We start from the raw sequence: 21,773 nt of genomic DNA on the forward strand, positions 1-21,773 counted from the left end.
CGGGTCATGGACATATGGCCTTTAAAATGAATAAGGGAGAGGTTAAACGTAGGCCAAGTCTAGCATGACCTTATTCCCACACGTTACATTAACTGTTGCAGTGGTCTTAAGTAGTCTCCATGTAGGCTATTCCCTCCATTGTGTGACAGCTGCCCAGTTGAAGAGCTTGTGATCTCCATGCAGCACCACATGCTGCATGGAAAAGCACCCCTCAGCCTCAGAAGATGCCCTTCTGGGGGCATGCAGCCATAGTCATTATACCCTAATGTAGGCCTATTTGCCTACTAGCCAAATAAAGTACAGAGCATGCACAATGCGTGCAACTCATCATCCCAACATATTTCAACATTTAATTCATCATTCAGTCCAGTCAGTCAGTATGTCATCCATTCTGTTTATGGTCTGAGTTCCAATAGGAACTAAATCAAAGAGAATAGAACAGTCTTATGTTTGTTTATTGAAATCCATGTGTGTATTCAAAGGTATCTAAATTCTCAAGTAGTCTATCATTTTAATAATTCAATGTTTAATTTAGGCCTATCCAAATAAAACAATGGGCCATCAACTTGAAGCATTGTAATGTAGGCTATAATTTTGGGTACTGGTGTATTGTGGAATAATTGTAGAATTCTATTTGTGTTTTATAACTGTTTTTATTATAGGCCTCCCCTTAAAAAAAGACCCTAGCTCACAGGGCTCTAAATATAGCCTCTAAATACATTTTAAACAAAACAGTTGAAGCATATGCAGTGGCTGATAGGGAAAAACAGATCTGGCACTAAGAATAGGCTATGGATAGCCAATGGGTCCCAAATAGTCAAGACTATTTAGCTCAAGACAGGTTATAGCCAACACTTAATCAATATTTTGTTTTGTCTGTTATTTGTTATGGATATAGCCTCTGTGTGCTGGGGTTGTGCAATGCAAATGGCTATAACAAGCCTACATACAGACTGGAATTTGCAAATACAACGGTCAAAATGCCTAATATAAGTCCGCGCTCCCAAATACTGGAAAAAGTGTGATTCATTAGGTTACATGCTCACTACAGTAGCCCCACATGGCTATAAAAATACATTATGCAATTATATGTCCATTAAATAACACACATATTTAGATAGTGGAATAGGCCTAGCCTAAATCATGTTTACTTTCTATTTTGCAGCTCAGGAGTTATTCTAGACAAGGATCTTCTGTGTCTTTATAGTATCATTCCCACACAAGTAATTTGCGGAAGGCCCAAGCCTATACTACGCCATCTACTAAGTGGCGAGCCTGAGCGGCGCAGCGGTAAAACACGGAACCCAAACCGGCTGCGCGCGTGCGCCATCGTGCATACATTTATTTTGTCCCCCCTACACCAAACGCGAGCACGACACGCAAGTTAAAATATCAAAACAAACTCTGAACCAACACTAATTAGTTCAGAGGTTGTTTTTATATTTTAACCTGCGTGTCGTGATCGCGTTTGGTGTAGGGGGACAAGATACATTTATGCACGATAGCGCACGCGCGCAGCCGGTTTGGGTTTGGTGTAAGGCACTACATCTCAGTGCTAGAGGCGACACGACAGTTCGAATCCAGCTGTGATTGGGGGTCCCATAGGGTGGCGCATAATACGCTCAATGTCGTCCGGGTTTGGCCGTCATTGTAAATAAGAATTTGTTCTTAATTGACTTGCCTAGGGAAAAAAAGGAAAAAAGCTTGTGTTGACATCGGCAAATGCTTTTTTGACATTGCACATTTTATTCAGGCAGAAAAATGTATGTAAACGGAGCTCAATTGATTTAATTGTTACTGTCAATGACTACTATCAACAAGGATCCCTCATTATCTTATTTTACTACGTGTAATAATGCTGTTCTATAATAACTTGTACACCCATCCCCCACGTCGACATACTTCGCCCACATTCTTCTCTGCAATGGGGCCTAGACTGGGCATGCGTTGATTTTCCAGTCGTTCATGGGGGATGAACGTGTAGGGGGGGCGCTCTTGTATCACGGTTGCTGTAGTGAAGGCCGTTCCTTGGCGATACAATCAGACGAGAAGTGGGGGTGGTGAGAGAAAAAAAGCTAACAGGCTAGGTCGCTCTTTGTTTCTGGCTAGCGTTGGAAATCGAAGGGACCTATCGGCGAAGGGTGATTTCAATGTAAGTCAGATTCAACCGTTTTATTTTTAATACTTCGTCGATGTTATCCTTATTTGGATTATTGAGACGTAATTTCAGTTTCTAATACCCTTTGCTTATCGTTGGGTTGGAAGGAACGTTAGCATCAAGACCGACATATTTATTAGTCTTGTCTGCAGTGCAGACTGGCGTCAGAGTGAAATGAATGAATTGTGTTTTTGGTAAATGTATCTGTCTAGCTAGAGCGGGGGTACGGGATGCAGGTTGGATCAATCAACTGAAAGGATTTAACTTTTACTCTCTTGCTGCATCTCCAAAGTCAGCAAAATAACCCAATTCTCACCATACATTTTGTAACGACAGCATGTTCGGCTAGTAGAGACTATACCGGCTAACGTTAGCCAACTGTCTGGCAGTATTTCTTTGTTTTCATTTTATACACATTATGTAGCTAGAAAACAATGTTTGTTAGCACATCACATGAGTGAATGGTTTCTAACCTGTGTTGTAAACGGAACTGAGTTACTATACATAGCTAGCTTTCTAGCCAAGCTATGCTAACTACACCGTACACCACATTAGCTTAGCATCGGTTAACTGTTGTTTTTTTACAACGTTGGTTAGTTAGCGTCTATAACTAAATATTTAGCAAGTAGTTAACGAACGAAGTCTTTACCCAGTTAGCTACCGTAATTCAATTTCTACGATTACCAACTGCAACCGGCAACTATGGCCCACTAGCTAGCTAAATATCCGTGTTTTACTAAAGCTAGCTAGCTTAAGTCAAGTCGCCGGTAGCAGGGTTTACAGTATCAAGCTACTACTGTCTCACCAAAGAGAATGCATCACTCCTTGGACATAACTGTTAACATAACACTATCTAGTGAGGAGGAAGGACAATAGATTCCACTTTCAATCGTTTAATTAGCTAGCTATAACGTTACTCGTCTCACTAACATGAATGTCATGATGTCGACAACTTTAACCACACATCATGGTTGCTGTTTACCTTTTATGTTGTTTATTCTGTCGGGAGTGTATGGAGGTTCTTTCTATGCATGCAGCTGCTGCTGCTGGGCAGCATCATCTGAATCACCGCGTCTGAGGTTTCCAAACAAGAACTCTCCTCATTCTGTCAATCGCCACACACTGGGAAAAATATTTAGTCATTAGAGCATATTTCTTTCCAACTATCTGTGCAATTATTATATTTGAGGAAAGCAATTATTAATAAAAGTAGACCATTTTATAATTGATTTGTGATATGGGTTGTATTATCAAAGGCAGGCACTCTATGTAATCATCTAGAGGTCTTTAGGTAGGCCTGTGCAAACTGAAGATCAACAGAACATTGGTGTCTTTCAACAAATCAAATGCTTCACAACGAACAGGTGTAGACTAACTTCCCAGGAATGCAGGAGAAATCTTAAAATAATTTGAGGAATAGCCAAAATACACACTGAGTAACGATAACTTGGCTATACACAGAGGTACCCGTACCGAGTCGATGTGCAGAGGTACGAGGGAATTGAGGTAGATAGCTATACATATAGGTAGGGGTAAAGTGACTAGGCAACAGGATAGATAATAAGTAGTAGCAGCAGTGTATATGATAAGTCAGGGTTAGTGCTTAAGGGGGTCAATGCAGAAAGTCTGTGTAGCTATTTGGTTAACTATTTAGCAGTCTTTTGGCTTGGGGGTAGAAACTGTTAAGGGTCCTGTTGGTTCCAGCGTTGGTACCGCTTCCTGTGCAGTAGCAGAAAGAACAGTCTATGACATGGGTGACTGGAGTCTGACCATTTCTAGTGTTTACCAGGCGGGGTCAGAGGAAAAAGAGCTCATGGAATTCAGGGAGGTCGGCCCCAGTGATGTGCTGTGCCTTACGCACTACCCTATGTAGTGCCTTGCATTTGGATGCCAAGCGATGATGCAGCCTGTCAAGATGCTCTCAATGGTACAGCAGTATAACTTATTGAGGATCTGAGGGCCCTTGTCAAATCTTTTCAGCCTCCTGTGGGGAATGAGGCATTGTCGTGCCTTCTTCGGGACTGTGTTGGTGTGTGTGGACCATGTTCATTCTTTAATGGAGTTGTGCGCGGCCATGCAGTCGTGACTGAACAGGGAGTGCAGGAGGGGACTAAGCACGCACCCCTGGGGTGGCCCCATTTCGAGAGTCGGTGTGGTTGATGTGTTTTTGTCTACGCTCCTACTTTTGTCTTAAGTTGAGATTGCTTGGGCTAATATCTTGACATAATTAGCCACCTTGTGACTGAAGCAGAAACAGGCTTTCAAATAAACTCAGGAGATGTGTGAGCTGTGCTTTCAGGTTCTACCAGTCTAGTGTCTTATTTTCTAATCCTACTTGTGTATATTTGTGCCAGCGGTGCATATTAACACAAAACATACTCAAATGACTACAAAAAGGCTATCTTGAGAATTGGTTCTTGTTATTCAGACCAACTGGTGTATTTTGGGTCAGTTGGGCACATCCGAGAACCCACAGCTCAGAGAACACAAAGTCCATTTGTGGATGATGGCTACATAGAGATCTGGTACGCACTAGGGCTTGGAATTGCCAGGGACCTCACGATATGAGATCACGATACTTAGGTGCGATAAAATATTTATTGTGATTCTCATGATTCTATAGACCCTTTTACAGTACATGAAATACTATCGTTACACACATGCGCGTGACTCTTGGCTGCAGTAAGAATCTGTTGCCATCTGCGCCCATTCAACATAGCCAAGATTTACTTTTGAACCAAAATAACTTTTTAGGGTTCTCATATGCTTACAATTATGTTTTGATTCTTGCTTGAAAGTTGCTAAGATTATATTTGGTTGTCGTCTTTGCAAAATAACTGTTTTGGGTGCATCAATTGTTAGCTAGAATCCTAACGCTCATTGATAAATGCTGTGGCAAAAGCTAGCCAAAGAGCCATTTTACTGGTTGAAGTATTTAAGTATAATGCAGTTGATTTGTGATAATGACACAAATATTATATTAAGCAGGATATTCATACGAGCCTTAAAATCCAATTATAATACCATATGTCTGCTGCAGAGGGACAAGAGTCATGACAAAACAACATGTTTTTTGATCCGTCATGGAAATAAAATTGCACAAAAAAAAGATAATGGAAAACAAGCTATGAAGGTAAACCACTGGAAATTTGGTGCAGGTTCAGCCAACAAACGCAAACAAATATTGCAAGATTGTCAACTACAATTTGGTCAGTATCATCTGTAATTTGTCCTCTCTGCAGAGTGGTGCTTGGTGCTGTCACATTCTCAGACTCAGCTGAGAGATGTCCACCCCAGACCCCCCCATGGGAGGGACGCCTCGGCCGGGCCCCTCCCCAGGACCAGGGCCTTCTCCAGGAGCAATGATGGGCCCCAGCCCTTCCCCGGGCTCTGCTCATAGCATGATGGGACCCAGCCCAGGTCCCCCAGCCTCTGGGCACTCCCACCCACAACAGGGGCCCTCAGTATATCCTCAGGAGAATATGCATCAGATGCACAAAGTAAGACAGAAAATGGGCATATCCTTAAATGTAATGTATATGGTAACATTCTATGACACCTTTTTTAAAATATATACTAGGTTAGCATTAACCTATTCTTCCTTTACTGTACATAAGAAATGTATGTGCTATCTAAGTAGGACATGCTTCTGTTAATGTATTAATGTGTGTTGTCTTCTCCCAGCCTATGGAAGGCATGCATGAGAAGGGCATGTCTGATGACCCTCGCTATGGACCGATGAAGAGCATGGGCATGAGACCAGGTGGAGGCCACATTGGAATGGGACCCCCTCCTAGCCCCATGGACCAACATTCCCAAGGTACCATACCATGGGGTACTGATTTGATTGCATAGAGGAAACATTGACTCTGTTATTGAAGGAGCTTTACACAAAAGGTCAACTTATTAGCTTTCCATATGCTCTAAATATGGTGCTTATGATTTTAGAGTTAAGCACAATTGTTTTTAAAGTCAATTACCTGAGAAGAGAATGCTAACTCGTGTAGACGCGTGTGCACTTGTACTGTGAACTCAACCAGCTAGTTTCTCCTCTTTCACTTCTGTCTTTTGTTGGGTAGCGTGAGCAGCAGACGCTCAGTGGAGGGGCGGGGCATGAGGCTTCCCCTTTCAGACAATGCTGGTGGCAGCTGTCTGCTACAAAACTACTCAGTCACCAAGGAGAGAGGGGCTGTTGAAATACTGTAACACAGGAGAGGGTGTTTTTCTGTTGACTCTTCTATCCTGTATTGACTGGTGTGACAGGGGGAAAGGCTCAGCTGTAATGTGTGCATGTCTGTTAGAGACTGATTTGTAAAGTGTTTGTATCGCCAGTCCAGCTCATAATCATAATACCAGTCTGGATTTGTTTAACATTTCTACTGGTCTGTTGGCATCTATTTCGCCACCATTTTCGATGTATCTAGCCATTATTTTAGTCATTCAAATCAGTTTCCCACTGTTCTCAGTTAAAGGGACAGTCATGCCCTAACATTCCCAGGGAAGATGACTTTCCTCACCTGTTCTGTTGTCTCTCCTCCCCAGGCTACCCCTCTCCACTGGGGGGTTCTGAGCACTCTCCCAGCCCCGTGCCAGCCAACGGCCCTCCCCCCGGCCCCATGATGCCCTCTGGCCCAGGTGTCCCCATGGAGGGAGGTGACCCCCAGGCCATGGGCCAGCAGAACCGCGTTGGGGTACCAGGTTCGAGTGGTGGTTCTGGGCCAGGCGGTGTTGGGCCAGGTGGACCCACCCCCTTCAACCAAAACCAGCTACACCAGCTCAGGGCCCAGATCATGGCCTACAAGATGCTGACTCGCAGCCAGCCCCTGCCAGACCACCTGCAGATGGCCGTGCAGGGCAAGAGGCCCATGCCAGGGATGCAGCAGCAGCCAGGGATGCCCAACATGCCCCCTTCCTCTGGGCCTGGAGCGGGGCCTGGACAGCCACCAGCAAACTACAACAGACCTCATGGTGAGGGGGGGGAATGTACAAAGTTATGCTACACAGGCTGTCAATGAGTTTTGCAACCCTATGAATGACACACAAATGTTCTCTCTCTCAAACAAATAAAATAAATAATTTGAATGCTGAACGGGGACCCCTGGTGGTGAAACTTGAACACAGGCACCATTTTCAGGCACCATTTTCTATGTTAACTAGAGTTCAGTAGGCATGAATGCCCAGGCAGTGTCTGATCATTTCTAATGTCATCTTGCAGGAATGGTAGGCCCAAACATGCCTCCTCCAGGACCCTCAGGTGTTCCCCCTGGTATGCAGGGCCAGCCCACCAATGGACCCCCTAAACAATGGCCCGAAGGTGAGCCTCAGCTTGACCCCTGGGCAGTGATTCACCTGTGTGGAGAGGGCACTAGTCTGTAGTGTTTTTAGTCCATGTTCTTCTCTTTCCTGTGCTGATAGTTTCACCAGACCTATCACAACGGTAGGCCGTCGTTGTAAATAAGAATTTCTTCTTAACTGACTTGCCTAGTTAAATAAAAATTAAACCAGTAATACACACACGTTGAACAGATAATAATTGCACCAAAGCACTCTGTGGGATGGCAGAACTAATAACTATTTCAATGCCATATGTTCTAGGGCCCATGGTGAATGCTGCTGCTCCATCCAGTGCCCCCCAGAAGCTGATTCCCCCTCAGCCCACTGGGAGACCCTCCCCTGCTCCCCCCTCCGTGCCCCCTGCTGCCTCCCCGGTCATGCCCCCTCAGACCCAGTCACCCGGGCAGCCCCCCCAGCCCCCACCCATGGTGCTGCACCAGAAACAGAACCGCATCACACCCATCCAGAAGCCCCGTGGCCTGGACCCAGTAGAGATCCTCCAGGAGAGAGAGTACAGGCTGCAGGCTCGTATCACCCACCGTATCCAGGAGCTGGAGCATCTACCAGGGTCTCTGGCCGGAGACCTGCGTACCAAAGCCAACATCGAGCTAAAGGCCCTGAGGCTGCTAAATTTCCAGAGACAGCTGCGTCAGGAGGTAGTGGTGTGTATGCGTCGTGACACGGCCCTGGAGACGGCCCTCAACGCTAAGGCCTACAAGCGCAGCAAGCGGCAGTCCCTCCGTGAGGCCCGCATCACAGAGAAACTGGAGAAGCAACAGAAGATTGAACAGGAGCGCAAACGACGCCAGAAACACCAGGTACACAGAGGGGTCAGGGCAGAAACACCAGGTACACAGAGGGGTCGGGGCAGAAACACCAGGTACACAGAGGGGTCGGGGCAGAAACGCCAGGTACACAGAGGGGTCGGGGCAGAAACGCCAGGTACACAGAGGGGTCGGGGTAGAAACACCAGGTACACAGAGGGGTCGGGGCAGAAACACCAGGTGCACAGAGGGGTCGGGGCAGAAACACCAGGTGCACAGAGGGGTCGGGGCAGAAACACCAGGTACACAGAGGGGTCGGGGCAGAAACACCAGGTACACAGAGGGGTCGGGGCAGAAACACCAGGTACACAGAGGGGTCGGGGCAGAAACACCAGGTACACAGAGGGGTCGGGGCAGAAACACCAGGTACACAGAGGGGTCGGGGCAGAAACACCAGGTACACAGAGGGGTCGGGGCAGAAACACCAGGTACACAGAGGGGTCGGGGCAGAAACACCAGGTACACAGAGGGGTCGGGGCAGAAACACCAGGTACACAGAGGGGTCGGGGCAGAAACACCAGGTACACAGAGGGGTCGGGACTGAAACGGCAGGTACACAGAGGGGTTGGGACAGAAACACCAGGTACACAGAGGGGTCGGGACTGAAACGCCAGGTTCCCAACCTAGATGTCAGATGATCCTCACATTCTTGTAAGACCTCCAGTGCTTTGTGTTGTATTGTATAGACACTAATATTCTGAGGTTTTTGTACAGGAATACCTTAACAGCATCCTGCAGCATGCTAAAGACTTCAAGGAGTACCACCGCTCCATCACAGCCAAGCTCCAGAAGGCCACCAAAGCTGTGGCCACGTACCACGCCAACACTGAGCGCGAGCAGAAGAAGGAGAACGAGCGCATTGAGAAGGAGAGAATGAGGAGGCTGATGGTGAGTGACCATACAGCTGCGTGATCGTTTACACACTCACTATTAATTACCCATTGACTACGGGTGTTAGAGTAGATCTATGTGTGTCCTTCCCTAGGCGGAAGATGAGGAGGGCTACCGTAAGCTGATTGACCAGAAGAAAGACAAGCGCCTGGCCTACCTGCTGCAGCAGACAGACGAGTACGTGGCCAACCTCACCGATCTGGTCAGAGCCCACAAGGCTGATCAGGCCCTCAAGGATAAGAAGAAGAAGAAAAAGAAGAAGAAGAAGAAGGTGAACAATGAGGCCAAATGTTGAAAGTGCATCTTTCTGAAGTTCCATTTGTTGTATTGTGTTACCTTGTGTTTTACTGCGATATGCGGCCCCCTGTGTTTCCGTTGTTGAGCCTGTCATTGCAATGTGAGAAACTGATGTTCATGTTCCCTAGAAGCCAGAGAGTGGGGAGGGCCAGCCTCCTGCCCTGGGACCCGACGGAGAGGTGAGTTTCAGATCCCGGTGAAAGATTTGGTCCGATAAAATCCAGACAATTTCCCACCAAGCTTTTTGACAAAGTCATCTTCTCTACCATCAGTTCATGAAGAACAATATAATGAATGAATGTAGGCCCCATCACTCAACATTAGAACTAATAGGCCCTTTTCATGTCTGGTAATAGGCCATGATGTGTTGATAAGAAACTGAAAAGTAGCATTGTTTCCAGGCTCCCTGTTTTTCACAAGGCCACAGGAATACTTGTTTAATTTACCATGAAATGATCATATTGGCAGGTAATATATCACACAGTTTCCAGTCAATTTGTCACTCGCTCCCTCTCCCACTCTCAGCCTCTGGATGAGACCAGTCAGATGAGTGACCTGCCTGTGAAGGTGATCCATGTAGATAGTGGGAAGATCCTGACGGGGCTGGATGCGCCCCGGGCTGGCCAGCTGGACACCTGGCTGGAGATGAACCCTGGGTCAGTTAACTCTTGTTTACCCAGACTGTGGGAATAATGACGACACGAGAGCCTGAGGAATATGAAATATAATTTTCCTTTGGAAAGGATGAACATTGTACAATTCTAAATGCTTTTCACACGGTTGCTTAGCCATAAGTACATAAACACTGTCATCTCAAACCAATTTCATCAGGCATCACAACTAATCATTTAAACTTTTCTCCTGCAGGTATGAAGTGGCCCCTCGTTCAGACAGTGAGGACAGTGGCTCAGAGGAAGAGGAGGTATGTACCTTAGAGACCACAATGCTCTCCTTACCCCCCACTTTCCCCTCTAATATATGTATATCGTAAACCTCAAGTCACCTTTAAATACATGTAAGCAGACCGCCGTGGATGAGACCTTGCCTGTGGAGTCTGTTCAGAGGCGTACCACTCTCGCCTTTGGCTTTCAGAAACTAGGTCATTGCCAAGTCAAACTAATTTAACCCTTTCTCTGCATTGTGTACTATAAAGCTTATATTAATGGAAATCAAAACATATTGTGCGGTAAATATCTTTACTGAAACAGATATTTTCCAGATGAATTTTAATCCTGACCAGTTCATGGGACAAGCCGTGTTCTAGTTTCCATAAGGAATATTTTATTCCGATTCCATAACGTCTTTTGACTTGACCTTGGCTGAGACAGTTTGAGCCAGGCTGTGTGGCGTCTGTATTTGAGTCCATCCTCTTGCTCCGTACCCCTCAGGAGGAAGAGGTGGAGCCCCAGCCCTCCCAGGCTCCCACTGAGGAGAAAAAGAAGATCCCAGACCCCGACACAGAGGACGTGTCGGAGGTCGACGTCCGCTACATCATCGAGGGAGCCAAGCAGGATGTGGATGATGAGTATAACAGTGCCGAGGCAGCGTTCGCCCGAGGCCTGCAGTCATACTATGCTGTGGCCCACGCCGTCACTGAGACGGTGGACAAACAGTCCACGCTGCTGGTCAACGGGCAGCTCAAACATTACCAGGTACACAGTCTACCCACGTCACAGTAACATGATTTCACATACACAATGCATGTTGTAGTGTTTCATTACCTTTCACAATGCTTACAAGAAGTAACGTCTCAAAAAAGAAGAGATGACACATGACCAAAGCCATGCGTACCTGATGACCATGTGAGACAGTAGAATGACTGGTTTGTGTCCCTCTCTCCTCTAAGATCAAGGGCTTGGAGTGGCTGGTGTCTCTGTACAACAACAACCTGAATGGGATCCTGGCTGATGAGATGGGTCTGGGCAAGACCATCCAGACCATCGGCCTCATCACCTACCTCATGGAGCACAAGCGCATCAACGGCCCCTTCCTCATCATCGTGCCCCTCTCGTGAGTCCCTCTCCTTTCCTCTAGTTGGTTCTCAGCTCTTTTATGGACCGGAACTGATGCAGTATTTCTGTTGTTTCAATCGAGATTCTCACCTGTAATTATACGGATACAAGCCCGAAAGGACTGTTATGGGTATTTTCCATGGTCATAGATATTTTTGCCTTGTGTTGTGTCAGTGCGACTTGAGGTGGTCAGAGCAAGTGTATGTTTATCAATTGATCTCCTGTCTTTGTTTTCAGAACTCTGTCCAACTGGGTGTATGAGTTTGATAAGTGGGCTCCAACGGTGGTGAAAGTCTCTTACAAAGTGAGTAGCCCCTTTCAACGCTTCTTCCAGGGTGAAGTTTGACAATTGCATAGGAGGTGGTCGGCATGTACATGTGAATATCCTTTGATTATAGTGTTCTGTAGATGTAAAGTTGTGTGTTCTACTATGTCTCTGTCCAGGGCTCCCCACAGGCTCGCCGGGCATTCCTCCCCATCCTGCGCAGCGGCAAGTTCAACGTACTGCTCACCACCTACGAGTACATCATCAAAGACAAGCAAGTGCTGGCTAAGGTAGCGACCCACCTCTTCAAATCACCCTGTGCAATAGTACACCGCCTTAGAAATGGCCCTTGTCAGACAGGTGAACCTATGGAAACTTCCATTTCATCTTCTCACGCCACTGTACTCTTTCCCTCTCAGCTGCGATGGAAGTACATGATAGTGGACGAGGGCCACCGTATGAAAAACCACCACTGTAAGCTGACTGTGGTTCTGAACACCCACTACCTGGCCCCGCGGCGTCTGCTGCTGACCGGCACCCCGCTGCAGAACAAGCTGCCGGAGCTCTGGGCCCTGCTCAACTTCCTGCTGCCGACTATCTTCAAGTCCTGCACTACCTTTGAGCAGTGGTTCAACGCCCCCTTCGCCATGACCGGAGAGAAGGTGAGTTAGTCAAGGCTCTGGAGAGGGGTGTTTTGGAGACATTGGGGTCATCATGGCTGGACTCTTACCCCCCTCTCTCTCTCGACCCTAGGTGGATCTGAACGAGGAAGAGACCATCCTGATTATTCGTCGTTTGCACAAAGTACTCCGCCCCTTCCTGCTGCGCAGACTGAAAAAGGAAGTGGAGTCCCAGCTGCCTGAGAAGGTCTGACTCCTGTCAATCACTTGGCTTTCAGTCTCCAAGGACAATAAAGATTAATTGATTCTTTCAGTAATTTAAACTCATATCAGTCCAATCAATGCAACGTTTTAACCTGTTCTCTCCGTGTGTGTGTGTTCCCCAGGTGGAGTATGTGATCAAGTGTGACATGTCGGCCCTGCAGAGAGTGCTGTACAGACACATGCAGGCTAAGGGTGTGCTGCTCACCGACGGCTCTGAGAAAGACAAGAAGGTAAGGAGGAGTAGAGAACCCCCTCACTGCTCTCCATACACCCCCTAACAACTGACTGGGGGTCAGTTATACTGGGCTGTTTAGATGGGTACTACAGGATAACTAAGTGCGGAGTGTTGTGTTTCAGGGTAAAGGAGGCACCAAGACCCTGATGAACACCATCATGCAGCTGAGGAAGATCTGTAACCATCCCTACATGTTCCAGCAGATCGAGGTACAGTGCAAGGGCCCACCTCAACTCTTCCATGAATTGAGAAGAGATGTTGACTGAAGTGTAAGATTGTGGTTAAAGCTTCTCATTTTAACCGAGTAGTTGTGACTCGTCTGTTCACAGGAGTCCTTCTCTGAGCATTTGGGATTCACTGGAGGCGTAGTGTCTGGGTAAGCACAGCATCTGCTGACGTTGCATGTTAATGCTTCATGGTGCTGTGGTTGATCTTACTATGTGTGGCGCGTTCCCTCATCCACCCCTCTGTTCTCGTCCCCTGCCTCCTCCAGACCTGACCTGTACCGCGCCGCTGGGAAGTTTGAGCTGCTAGACCGTATCCTGCCCAAGCTGATGGTCACCGACCACAAGGTCCTGCTCTTCTGTCAGATGACTTCCACCATGACCATCATGGAGGACTACTTTGGCTGGCGCAACTTTAAGTACCTGCGTCTGGACGGTGAGAGGCGGGATAGGAGAGTTATTTAGTCTGGTGGCTTGTGCTCAGAAAATTAATTCAAGACAAATTCCAGAACTATTTTGTACAATGTGTAGGATTTGTTTTGTACTTACAGTATGCAGTTTACTAGAACACAATAGCTCAACATTTTGGTGTGGGGAGCCTGATGTACGATCACAAGCTGAGCTCATGTTATTTGCATATCCCTCCTGCTGTTGTTTCCTGTGGAAACTGGTAACTATCACCATTGGTCTTTGTCTCCATAGGAACCACTAAGGCTGAGGATCGTGGGATGCTTTTGAAGACCTTCAATGACCCCGCCTCTCAGTACTTTGTGTTCCTGCTCAGCACCAGGGCCGGCGGGCTCGGCCTCAACCTTCAGTCTGCTGACACTGTGGTCATCTTTGACTCCGACTGGAACCCACATCAGGTTCAGCTCATTACCCTCTACTGTCTACTGTAGTATTATGATCTAGGAATCTCACTGGAGTTACTGATATATATTTAGAAAACAGCTAGGATTAGTGGCTATTGAGGTGATTTTGTGAGGTAACAGCCAACTCCCATGTCCTGCCCTCCCTGTAACTCTGATCACTCACCCCTCTCTTTTCTCTCTCCCTCCCCTGTACAGGATCTGCAAGCCCAGGACAGAGCCCACCGTATCGGGCAGCGGAACGAGGTGCGTGTGTTGCGTCTCTGCACCGTTCAAAGTGTGGAGGAGAAGATCCTGGCGGCGGCCAAGTACAAGCTGAACGTGGACCAGAAGGTCATCCAGGCCGGCATGTTTGACCAGAAGTCGTCGAGTCACGAGCGCCGTGCCTTCCTGCAGGCCATCCTGGAGCATGAGGAACAGGACGAGGTCGGGGCCCCGGGGGGCTGGCGCGCTGGGGGGGCGTTGGTGGGTGTGATCATGACCGTCCACCACACTACCCAACCACCCACACGCCTCCCTACCATTTAACCTTTCTTTACTTTTCTCTCCTCCTCCTCTCTACCTTCTGGATTTAGGGGCTGTTCCTTTTTTTAGGTTTGGTTTCCCCTCTTCTCCTCTTCCTGCGTTTTCTTAAATTTTTAAAACTTTTTATTTTTTTAATGAAGCTCTTTTTCAATAACATAGAACAGACTTCCAGCTAGGACGGCTACTATCTATACAGTTAGTAGGAGCAGTGGTTTCCTGGTAGACGTATGCATCACACCTATTGTAGGATATTTACTCCAATACGTCACGCGCTACATGTTATAATGCACTTTATATGATACTAACAAAACTGATAAGCATTCAAGAATTCTAGTTCAGAGGCGTGGCTCTGAGGCACCACTAACAGCCCTGTGTTCACCCTTTCTATTGTCGACAGGAGGAGGACGAGGTGCCTGATGATGAGACCGTCAACCAGATGATTGCCAGGAGCGAGGAGGAGTTTGACCAGTTCATGGTCAGTCCCATAGTTCTTCAGGATTTACAGTAATGTAGTCTGAGTCTTTCTTGAGGCAACTGGAGGCTTCACGGTCAACCTCTAGACTGAAGACTGCCCTGTTGGAGGCTTTGACACAACCTCAAGTCTGATAAAATGACATCCATGCATAGACTTAAGATGGAAATCTACCATTCTTCAACTGTTTTTTTCCCCCTCTTTTCTTACACTTTACCTCACCCTCTCCCCTCCAGCGTATGGACCTGGACCGGCGCCGCGAGGACGCCCGCAACCCCAAGAGAAAGCCCCGTCTGATGGAGGATGACGAGCTGCCCACCTGGATCCTGAAGGATGATGCCGAGGTGGAGAGGCTCACCTGTGAGGAGGAGGAGGAGAAGATGTTTGGTCGCGGCTCTCGCCAGCGCAAGGAGGTGGACTACAGCGACTCACTCACAGAGAAGCAGTGGCTCAAGGTCAGCTATCCAGCTGTTGTAGTTGAAAAAGCTTTTAGCTAATAATTGAAAGTCCTATAACTGAAATCTATGGTCTATGACCTGCAATGCTGATGTGTGGTTCCCCCTCCAACAGGCCATAGAGGACGGTAATCTGGAGGACCTCGAGGAGGAGGTGCGTCACAAGAAGACGACCCGGAAGCGCAAGCGAGACCGCGACGACATGCCCGGCCCGGCCACGCCCAGCTCCAGCGGTGGTGGCGGAGGTCGCAGCCGTGACAAGGACGAGGAGGTCAAGAAGGCCAAGAAACGCGGGCGCCCTCCGGCTGAAAAACTGTCCCCTAACCCCCCATCCCTCACCAAGAAGATGAAGAAGGTGGTGGACACTGTCATCAAGTACAAGGACGGGTGAGTTGGTGCGCTCCTATGTCTGGATGACAACTCAGTGAAGGTCCTGATTATACCCTGATGAAGACAGCTTGGCTGTCGAAACGTTGGTAATTGCATTTTTGCATCTGAGCTCCTAGAGTGTGCGGCTCTCTTTGATTTTCAAGTTTTCTATTCTGCTAGCCAGCACCTAGCCAGCACCTAGCCAGCACTTCGCCTAAATAGGTGTGCGTTTCTTTTTCTTCTAGATAACTCAGTGAAGGCCAGCACATGACAGCAAACGCAACCTACTTTGTCATTTTAATGCTCAGAGCAGAGCATGTTGAGGTGGACTAATCCTGGAGTTTCCCTGTTCTCCTATTTCACAGCAGCAATGGGCGCCAGCTGAGTGAAGTCTTCATCCAGCTGCCCTCCCGCAAGGAGCTGCCTGAGTACTATGAGCTCATCCGCAAGCCTGTCGACTTCAGGAAGATTAAGGTATGGCACTAACCCTGTAATGGATCGGTTAGAAGACTAAATCAAATCAAACTTTATTTGTCACATGCGCCTAATACAACCGTGAAATGCTTACTTACAAGCCCTTATTAACTAACAGTGCAGTTCAAGAAGATTTAAAAATATATATATTTACCAAGTAAACTAAAGTAAAAATTAATCAAATATAACAATAACAAGGCTATATACAGGGGGTGGTGGTACCGAGTCAGTGTGCAGGGGTACATGTTAGTTGAGGTAGTTTTTACATGTATGTACGGGTGAAGTGACTATGCATAGATAATAAACAGTGAGTAGCAGCAGTGTACAAAACAAATGGATGTATATAGTCCAGTGGCCATTAGATTAATTGTTTAGTAGTCTTATGGTTTGGGGGTAGAAGCTCTTAAGGAGCCTTTTGGTCCTAAACTTGTCGCTCTGGTAACGCTTGCCGTGTGGTAGCAGAGAAAACAGTCTGACTTGGGTGACTGTTGTCTCTGACAATTGTATGGGCTTTCCTCTGACACCACCTATTATATAGGTCCTGTATGGCAGGAAGCTTGGTCCACTGATGTACTGGGCCGTACGTACTACCCTCTAACACCTTAAGGTCAGATGCCGAGCAGTTGCCATACCAGGCGGGGATACAACCCGTCAGGATGCTCTTGACGGTGCAGCTGTATTACTTTTTGAGGATCTGGGGACCCATGCCAAATCTTTTCAGTCTCCTGAGGGGGAATAGGTTTTGTCGTGGTCTCTTCACGACTGTCTTGGTGTGTTTTGGACCATGATAGTTCATTGATGACGTGGACACCAAGGACCGTGAAACTCTCGACTCGCTCCACTACAGCCCCGTCGTTGTTAATGAGGGGCTGTTCAGCCCGCCTTTTCCTGTAGTCCACGATCAGCTCCTTTGTCTTGCTCACGTTGGGGTGAGGTTGTTGTCCTGGCACCACACTACCAGTTCTCTGACCTCCCTGTTGGCTGTCTCATCGTTGTCGGTGATCAGGCCAACCACTGTTATCGTCAGGAAACTTAATGATGGTGTTGGAGTCATAGGTGAACAGGGAGGACAGAAGGGGATGAAGTACACACCCCTGAGGGGCCCCAGTGTTGAGGATCAGCCTGGCAGATGTATTGTTGCCTACTCGTACTACCTGGAGGCGGCCCGTCAGGAAGTCCAGGATCCAGTTGCAGAGGGAGGTGTTTAATCCGAGGGTCCTTAGCTTAGTGATGAGCTTCGTGGGCACTATGGTGTTGAACACTGAACTGTAGTCAATGAACAGCATTCTCACATAGGTGTTCCTTTTGTTCAGGTTGGTAGCACTTAATGTCTACCGACGTGAGTGCTACGGTGCGGTAATCATTTAGGCAGGTTACCTTCGCTTCCTTGGGCACAGGGACTATGGTGGTCTGCTTGAAACATAGGTATTACGGACTCGGTTAGGGAGATGTTGAAAATGTCAGTGAAGACACTTGACAGTTGGTCCCCACATGCTTTGAGTACACATCCTGGTAATCCGTCTGGCCCTGTGGCTTGTGAATGTTGACCTGTTTAAAGGTCTTACATCACACAGTCATCCAGAACTGCTGGTGCTCTCGTGCATGCTTCAGTATTGCTTGCCTCGACGCAAGCATGAAAGGCATTTAGCTTGTCTGGTAGGCACGTGTCACTGGGCATCTCGCGTCTAGATTTCCCTTTATAGTCCGTAATAGTTTTCAAGTCCTGCCACATCCGACGAGATTCAATCTTAATCCTGTATTGACGCTTTGCTTGTTTGATGGTTTGTCTGGGGGCATAGCGGGATTTCTTATAAGTGTCCGGATTAGTGTCCCGCTCCTTGAAAGCGGCAGCTCTAGCCTTTAGCTCGATGCGGATGTTGCCTGTAATCCATGGCTTCTGGCTTCTGGTCACTGTGGGGACGACGTCATCGAGGCACTTATTCATGAAGCCGATGAATGATGTTGTATACTCCTCAATGCCATTGGATGAATCCCGGGAACATATTCCACTCTGTGCTAGCAAAACAGTCCTGTAGTGTGAGTTACTGGTGCTTCCTGCTTTAGCTTTCGCTTGTAAGCGGGAATCAGGAGGATGGAATTATGGTAAAATGTTCCAAATGGAGGGCGGGGGAGAGCTTTGTATGAATCGCTGTGTGTGTAGTAAAGGTGGTCTAGATTTTCTTTTTTCTAGTTGCACTTGTGACATAACTGGAAAAAATGTGGTAGAACTGATTTAAGTTTGCCTGCATTTAAGTTTTCTTGTTTGCTTATGGCATTCTAGAGTAGGGTTGATTGCGGTCTTAGTGCCGGCATCTGTCTGTGGTGGCAAATAGACGGCTATGAATAATGAAGATAGTGTTGTCTACAGCTTATCATAAGGTAATCTACCTCAGGCGAGCAATACCTCAAGACTTCTTTAATATTAGACATTGCGGGAATCGGCTAGGGAATCACATTCTGTAAAACAGTCCTTGTAGGAGGTTAGGGGACTGGCAAGTCACATCTAGCTGTCTAGTTCTAATCTTCTCAGTCCTGTGTTGTTCTCTACTGGCCTGATGACTATTCTGATGTCCTCTCCTCTGTTCCCCTCCAGGAGAGGATCCGCAGCCATAAGTACCGCAGCCTGAATGACCTGGAGAAGGATGTGATGCTGCTGTGTAGTAACGCTCAGACCTTCAACCTGGAGGGCTCTCTGGTGAGTGTCCGGCAACAGGGAGCGAGTGAGGGGAGGGCTGACCGTTGTTGGGCATGATAAGACAACGCTGTGGGGGTGCTGGGATATGGAGGGCCTGTTTCAGCCCAATGTATTACAGATCCGAGGAGACTTGTCACAACCTTTTATGGTGAATTGAATGGAACCTCTCATACTCTGAAGAAATGTCACAGTAGCCTGTTAACCTGCTGCTGACATCTTCTATATTTCTCTGTGGCGTCTCTCACCCCCCAGATCTATGAGGACTCCATCGTACTGCAGTCAGTCTTCACCAGTGTCAGGCAGAAGATTGAAAAGGAGAAGGAAGAGGAGAGTGAGGGAGAGGACAGTGAGGAGGAAGAAGAGGAGGAGGTGGACGAAGGCTCAGAGTCTGAATGTGAGTGTTACAGTATTTACATGTATTTATTTATTTATTTATTTAACCTTTATTTAACCAGGAAGGGCTCATTGAGATTAAAATCTATTTTTCAAGAGCGCCCTGGCCAAGAGAGGCAGCACCAAGTCATGACAAAAAAATTACAGACAGACATCCAGTAAAAACCATTGAATTCACACGAGTATAAAACTGCTAATTAAAAGCATTGACCGGGCAGGGAATCAGCCTCAAAATCCTTCATCAGTGATTTAAAAACAACAATCGGGGCAAGTTCTTCCAGTTTAAAAGCATATGCACTTAGTGTCATAGTCCACTGTTAAAAGGGCAATCTGCCGCTCAAACAACAACGCGTCCCACCCTCCTCCCACCAGTGTCTGGTAAATAGCTGACTGGTGGGGCTGTTGAAACCACTCTCAAATTCATAGACTGAGCTATGAATGCATAATTATAGTTTTAACCATGTTTTGAGGCTGTACAGTGTTAGTTTACAATTACATTGTTTACAAAGGAGTAAAACAAGTTTATATTTTTGATTCTGGTGCAATGTGCCAATTTAACTCAGCTCATGAGGCATTTAGAACTTATATTCTTCAAGAATCAATGGGTGTAAATCGTTAATTTAAAAGTCCAAAAATAGATGTTGCAATCAGGGATTGCCCCTTTAAACTATTTAAGAATTTCTTGAACTTTTGAAGAATTGTAAGCTCATGGATTTATGTCTATGCCTCTTTCAGCTCGTTCAGTGAAGGTGAAGATTAAGCTGGGGAGGAAGGAGAAGGAGGGCAGAGGGAAGGGCCAGCGCCGGAGGGGCCGTGGCTCCCGGGCCAAACCTGTAGTGAGTGACGACGACAGCGAGGAGGAACAGGAGGAGGTAAGACACGCACAAATACATTGAGACACTACTTAACTGTCAATTTAAGCTTCCATTCGAAGCTGTCTACTGTCCTGACTGAAGTTGACCTCTTCTAAGCTCTTTGCACTGATGGCTGTCTACTGTCCTGACTGAAGTTGACCTCTTCTAAGCTCTCTGCACTGAAGGCTGTCTACTGTCCTGACTGAAGTTGACCTCTTCTAAGCTCTCTGCACTGAAGGCTGTCTAGCAACACTGATTAACTTGTGTAACTCAAACCAGCAGTATTTTATTTGAATCGTCTTTAACACTTACGTTTTTTGTTTTCAGAAATGTTTTCTTAAACGTCTACAGTCGACTAGGCTGGTGATCAATAAGTATTGTTTTATTGGGTTGAAGGATTAAGTGTTTTTTCTTCGGGCTTCTATTTCAGGCGGGTTCGGCCAGCGGCAGTGAGGAGAACTGAACTGAACCACTCCTGTTCTGCGAGGACCAACGGCCCACTGAGACCCTCGACTGGAACTTATATATTTTACCTAGATTCTATAGCAGGGAGACAAGCCAGTGGAGAGGGGCCTAGTTTTAGCTAGATGAGCTGATTTTTAGTGAGACAAATGTATTCCATAATTAAAATACACCATCAATTAAAAAAATTAAAAAATGATAGGAGAAAAAAAAAACACCTACATATTTAAGCAATCCTGGTATGAATAGCTGGACTGTATGTCTTTTTGCCTTGTTGTTTTCTCCTGAAAGTGATTTAAGGTGGACAGGGTTTGATTAGCAGACTGTTCGTGGACCACAGGGAGAGAGTGCTGACTTTTTAAGTGAGTTTGTTTTGTCGTTTTGTTTCCTTTGAGATGGAGCTGTGTGACCGGAGTCGCTGTGGTTTCTAAGTCCCCTGAATGCATGTCGTTTGGTCTGTGGAAATACACCTGGGTGTGTCGTTCTATTATATCTCTGTTTAATTTAAGAATACAAGTGAGATAAACGGTACGTTCCCCCTTAGGCCTTCCTCCGGCTACGAGTGAGAAGGGAAGGGCGGGACTCTGTCTCACGTCTGTGTCACTGGATTCCAAAAAGTACAATAAAGGCGTCTCGTAATTAAACTTTCCTCTCTGCTGTTGTCTTTATTCACTTTATGCACTACACATGATTGATTGCTGTATCCTAAATGTGCTGAATAGAATGAACTGTTAAGCCATCTTTGACAAATTGTAGTTATCTTGCATGTACACTAGATGGCCCTCTCACCTTGACCAGATAACAGTACTCTGGATGAAAAGCCACGGTTGGAAGATTTAGGTGTTTTGTTGATGTTTAAGATTTTCTCCTTGAGTCTGAACTGTAAACATGCTGACCACTAAATTAATGCTAGTTTGGTATGATAATTTATATAATTCAGTTTAAGTATTTTAGGCCACAGTGCTTTTTAAAGGCTTGTAGCACTCAGTTGTATTTCAAACAGTGTTGCTCTGGACATGTGTGAGATCCTGCCAGGGCTTCCATGCCTCTGATCTCAGATATACACCAGTTTCTTCTTCCT

The 21,773-nt window shown here is 46.7% G+C and overlaps 1 protein-coding gene across 4 annotated transcripts; it reads left to right on the top strand.

Moving 5' to 3' along the window:
* Positions 1-1,480: 1,480 nt before the first annotated feature.
* On the top strand, positions 1,481-21,336 carry LOC109891995 (transcription activator BRG1-like). Of its 4 annotated transcripts, none has more exons than XM_031834556.1 (31): positions 1,481-2,152; positions 5,401-5,658; positions 5,843-5,978; positions 6,701-7,126; positions 7,374-7,472; positions 7,754-8,310; positions 9,031-9,204; positions 9,302-9,478; positions 9,633-9,683; positions 10,030-10,160; positions 10,372-10,426; positions 10,893-11,156; positions 11,351-11,514; positions 11,754-11,820; positions 11,961-12,071; positions 12,201-12,443; positions 12,535-12,648; positions 12,788-12,895; positions 13,023-13,109; positions 13,230-13,276; positions 13,394-13,560; positions 13,827-13,990; positions 14,192-14,458; positions 14,916-14,993; positions 15,227-15,445; positions 15,561-15,832; positions 16,180-16,288; positions 18,882-18,983; positions 19,236-19,377; positions 20,112-20,248; positions 20,661-21,336. In XM_031834556.1, the coding sequence occupies exons 2-31, from the start codon at positions 5,443-5,445 to the stop codon at positions 20,691-20,693; spliced, it is 4,917 nt and encodes a 1,638-aa protein (XP_031690416.1). In that variant the 5' UTR covers positions 1,481-2,152; positions 5,401-5,442; the 3' UTR covers positions 20,694-21,336. The 4 variants fall into 4 exon arrangements, with proteins under 4 accessions (XP_031690416.1, XP_031690418.1, XP_031690417.1 ...); XM_031834558.1 differs by having other exon boundaries at positions 16,183-16,288; XM_031834557.1 differs by having other exon boundaries at positions 9,636-9,683.
* Positions 21,337-21,773: the final 437 nt, after the last annotated feature.

Source organism: Oncorhynchus kisutch, linkage group LG10 (assembly GCF_002021735.2).
Source record: "Oncorhynchus kisutch isolate 150728-3 linkage group LG10, Okis_V2, whole genome shotgun sequence".
Lineage (NCBI taxonomy): Eukaryota > Metazoa > Chordata > Actinopteri > Salmoniformes > Salmonidae > Oncorhynchus > Oncorhynchus kisutch.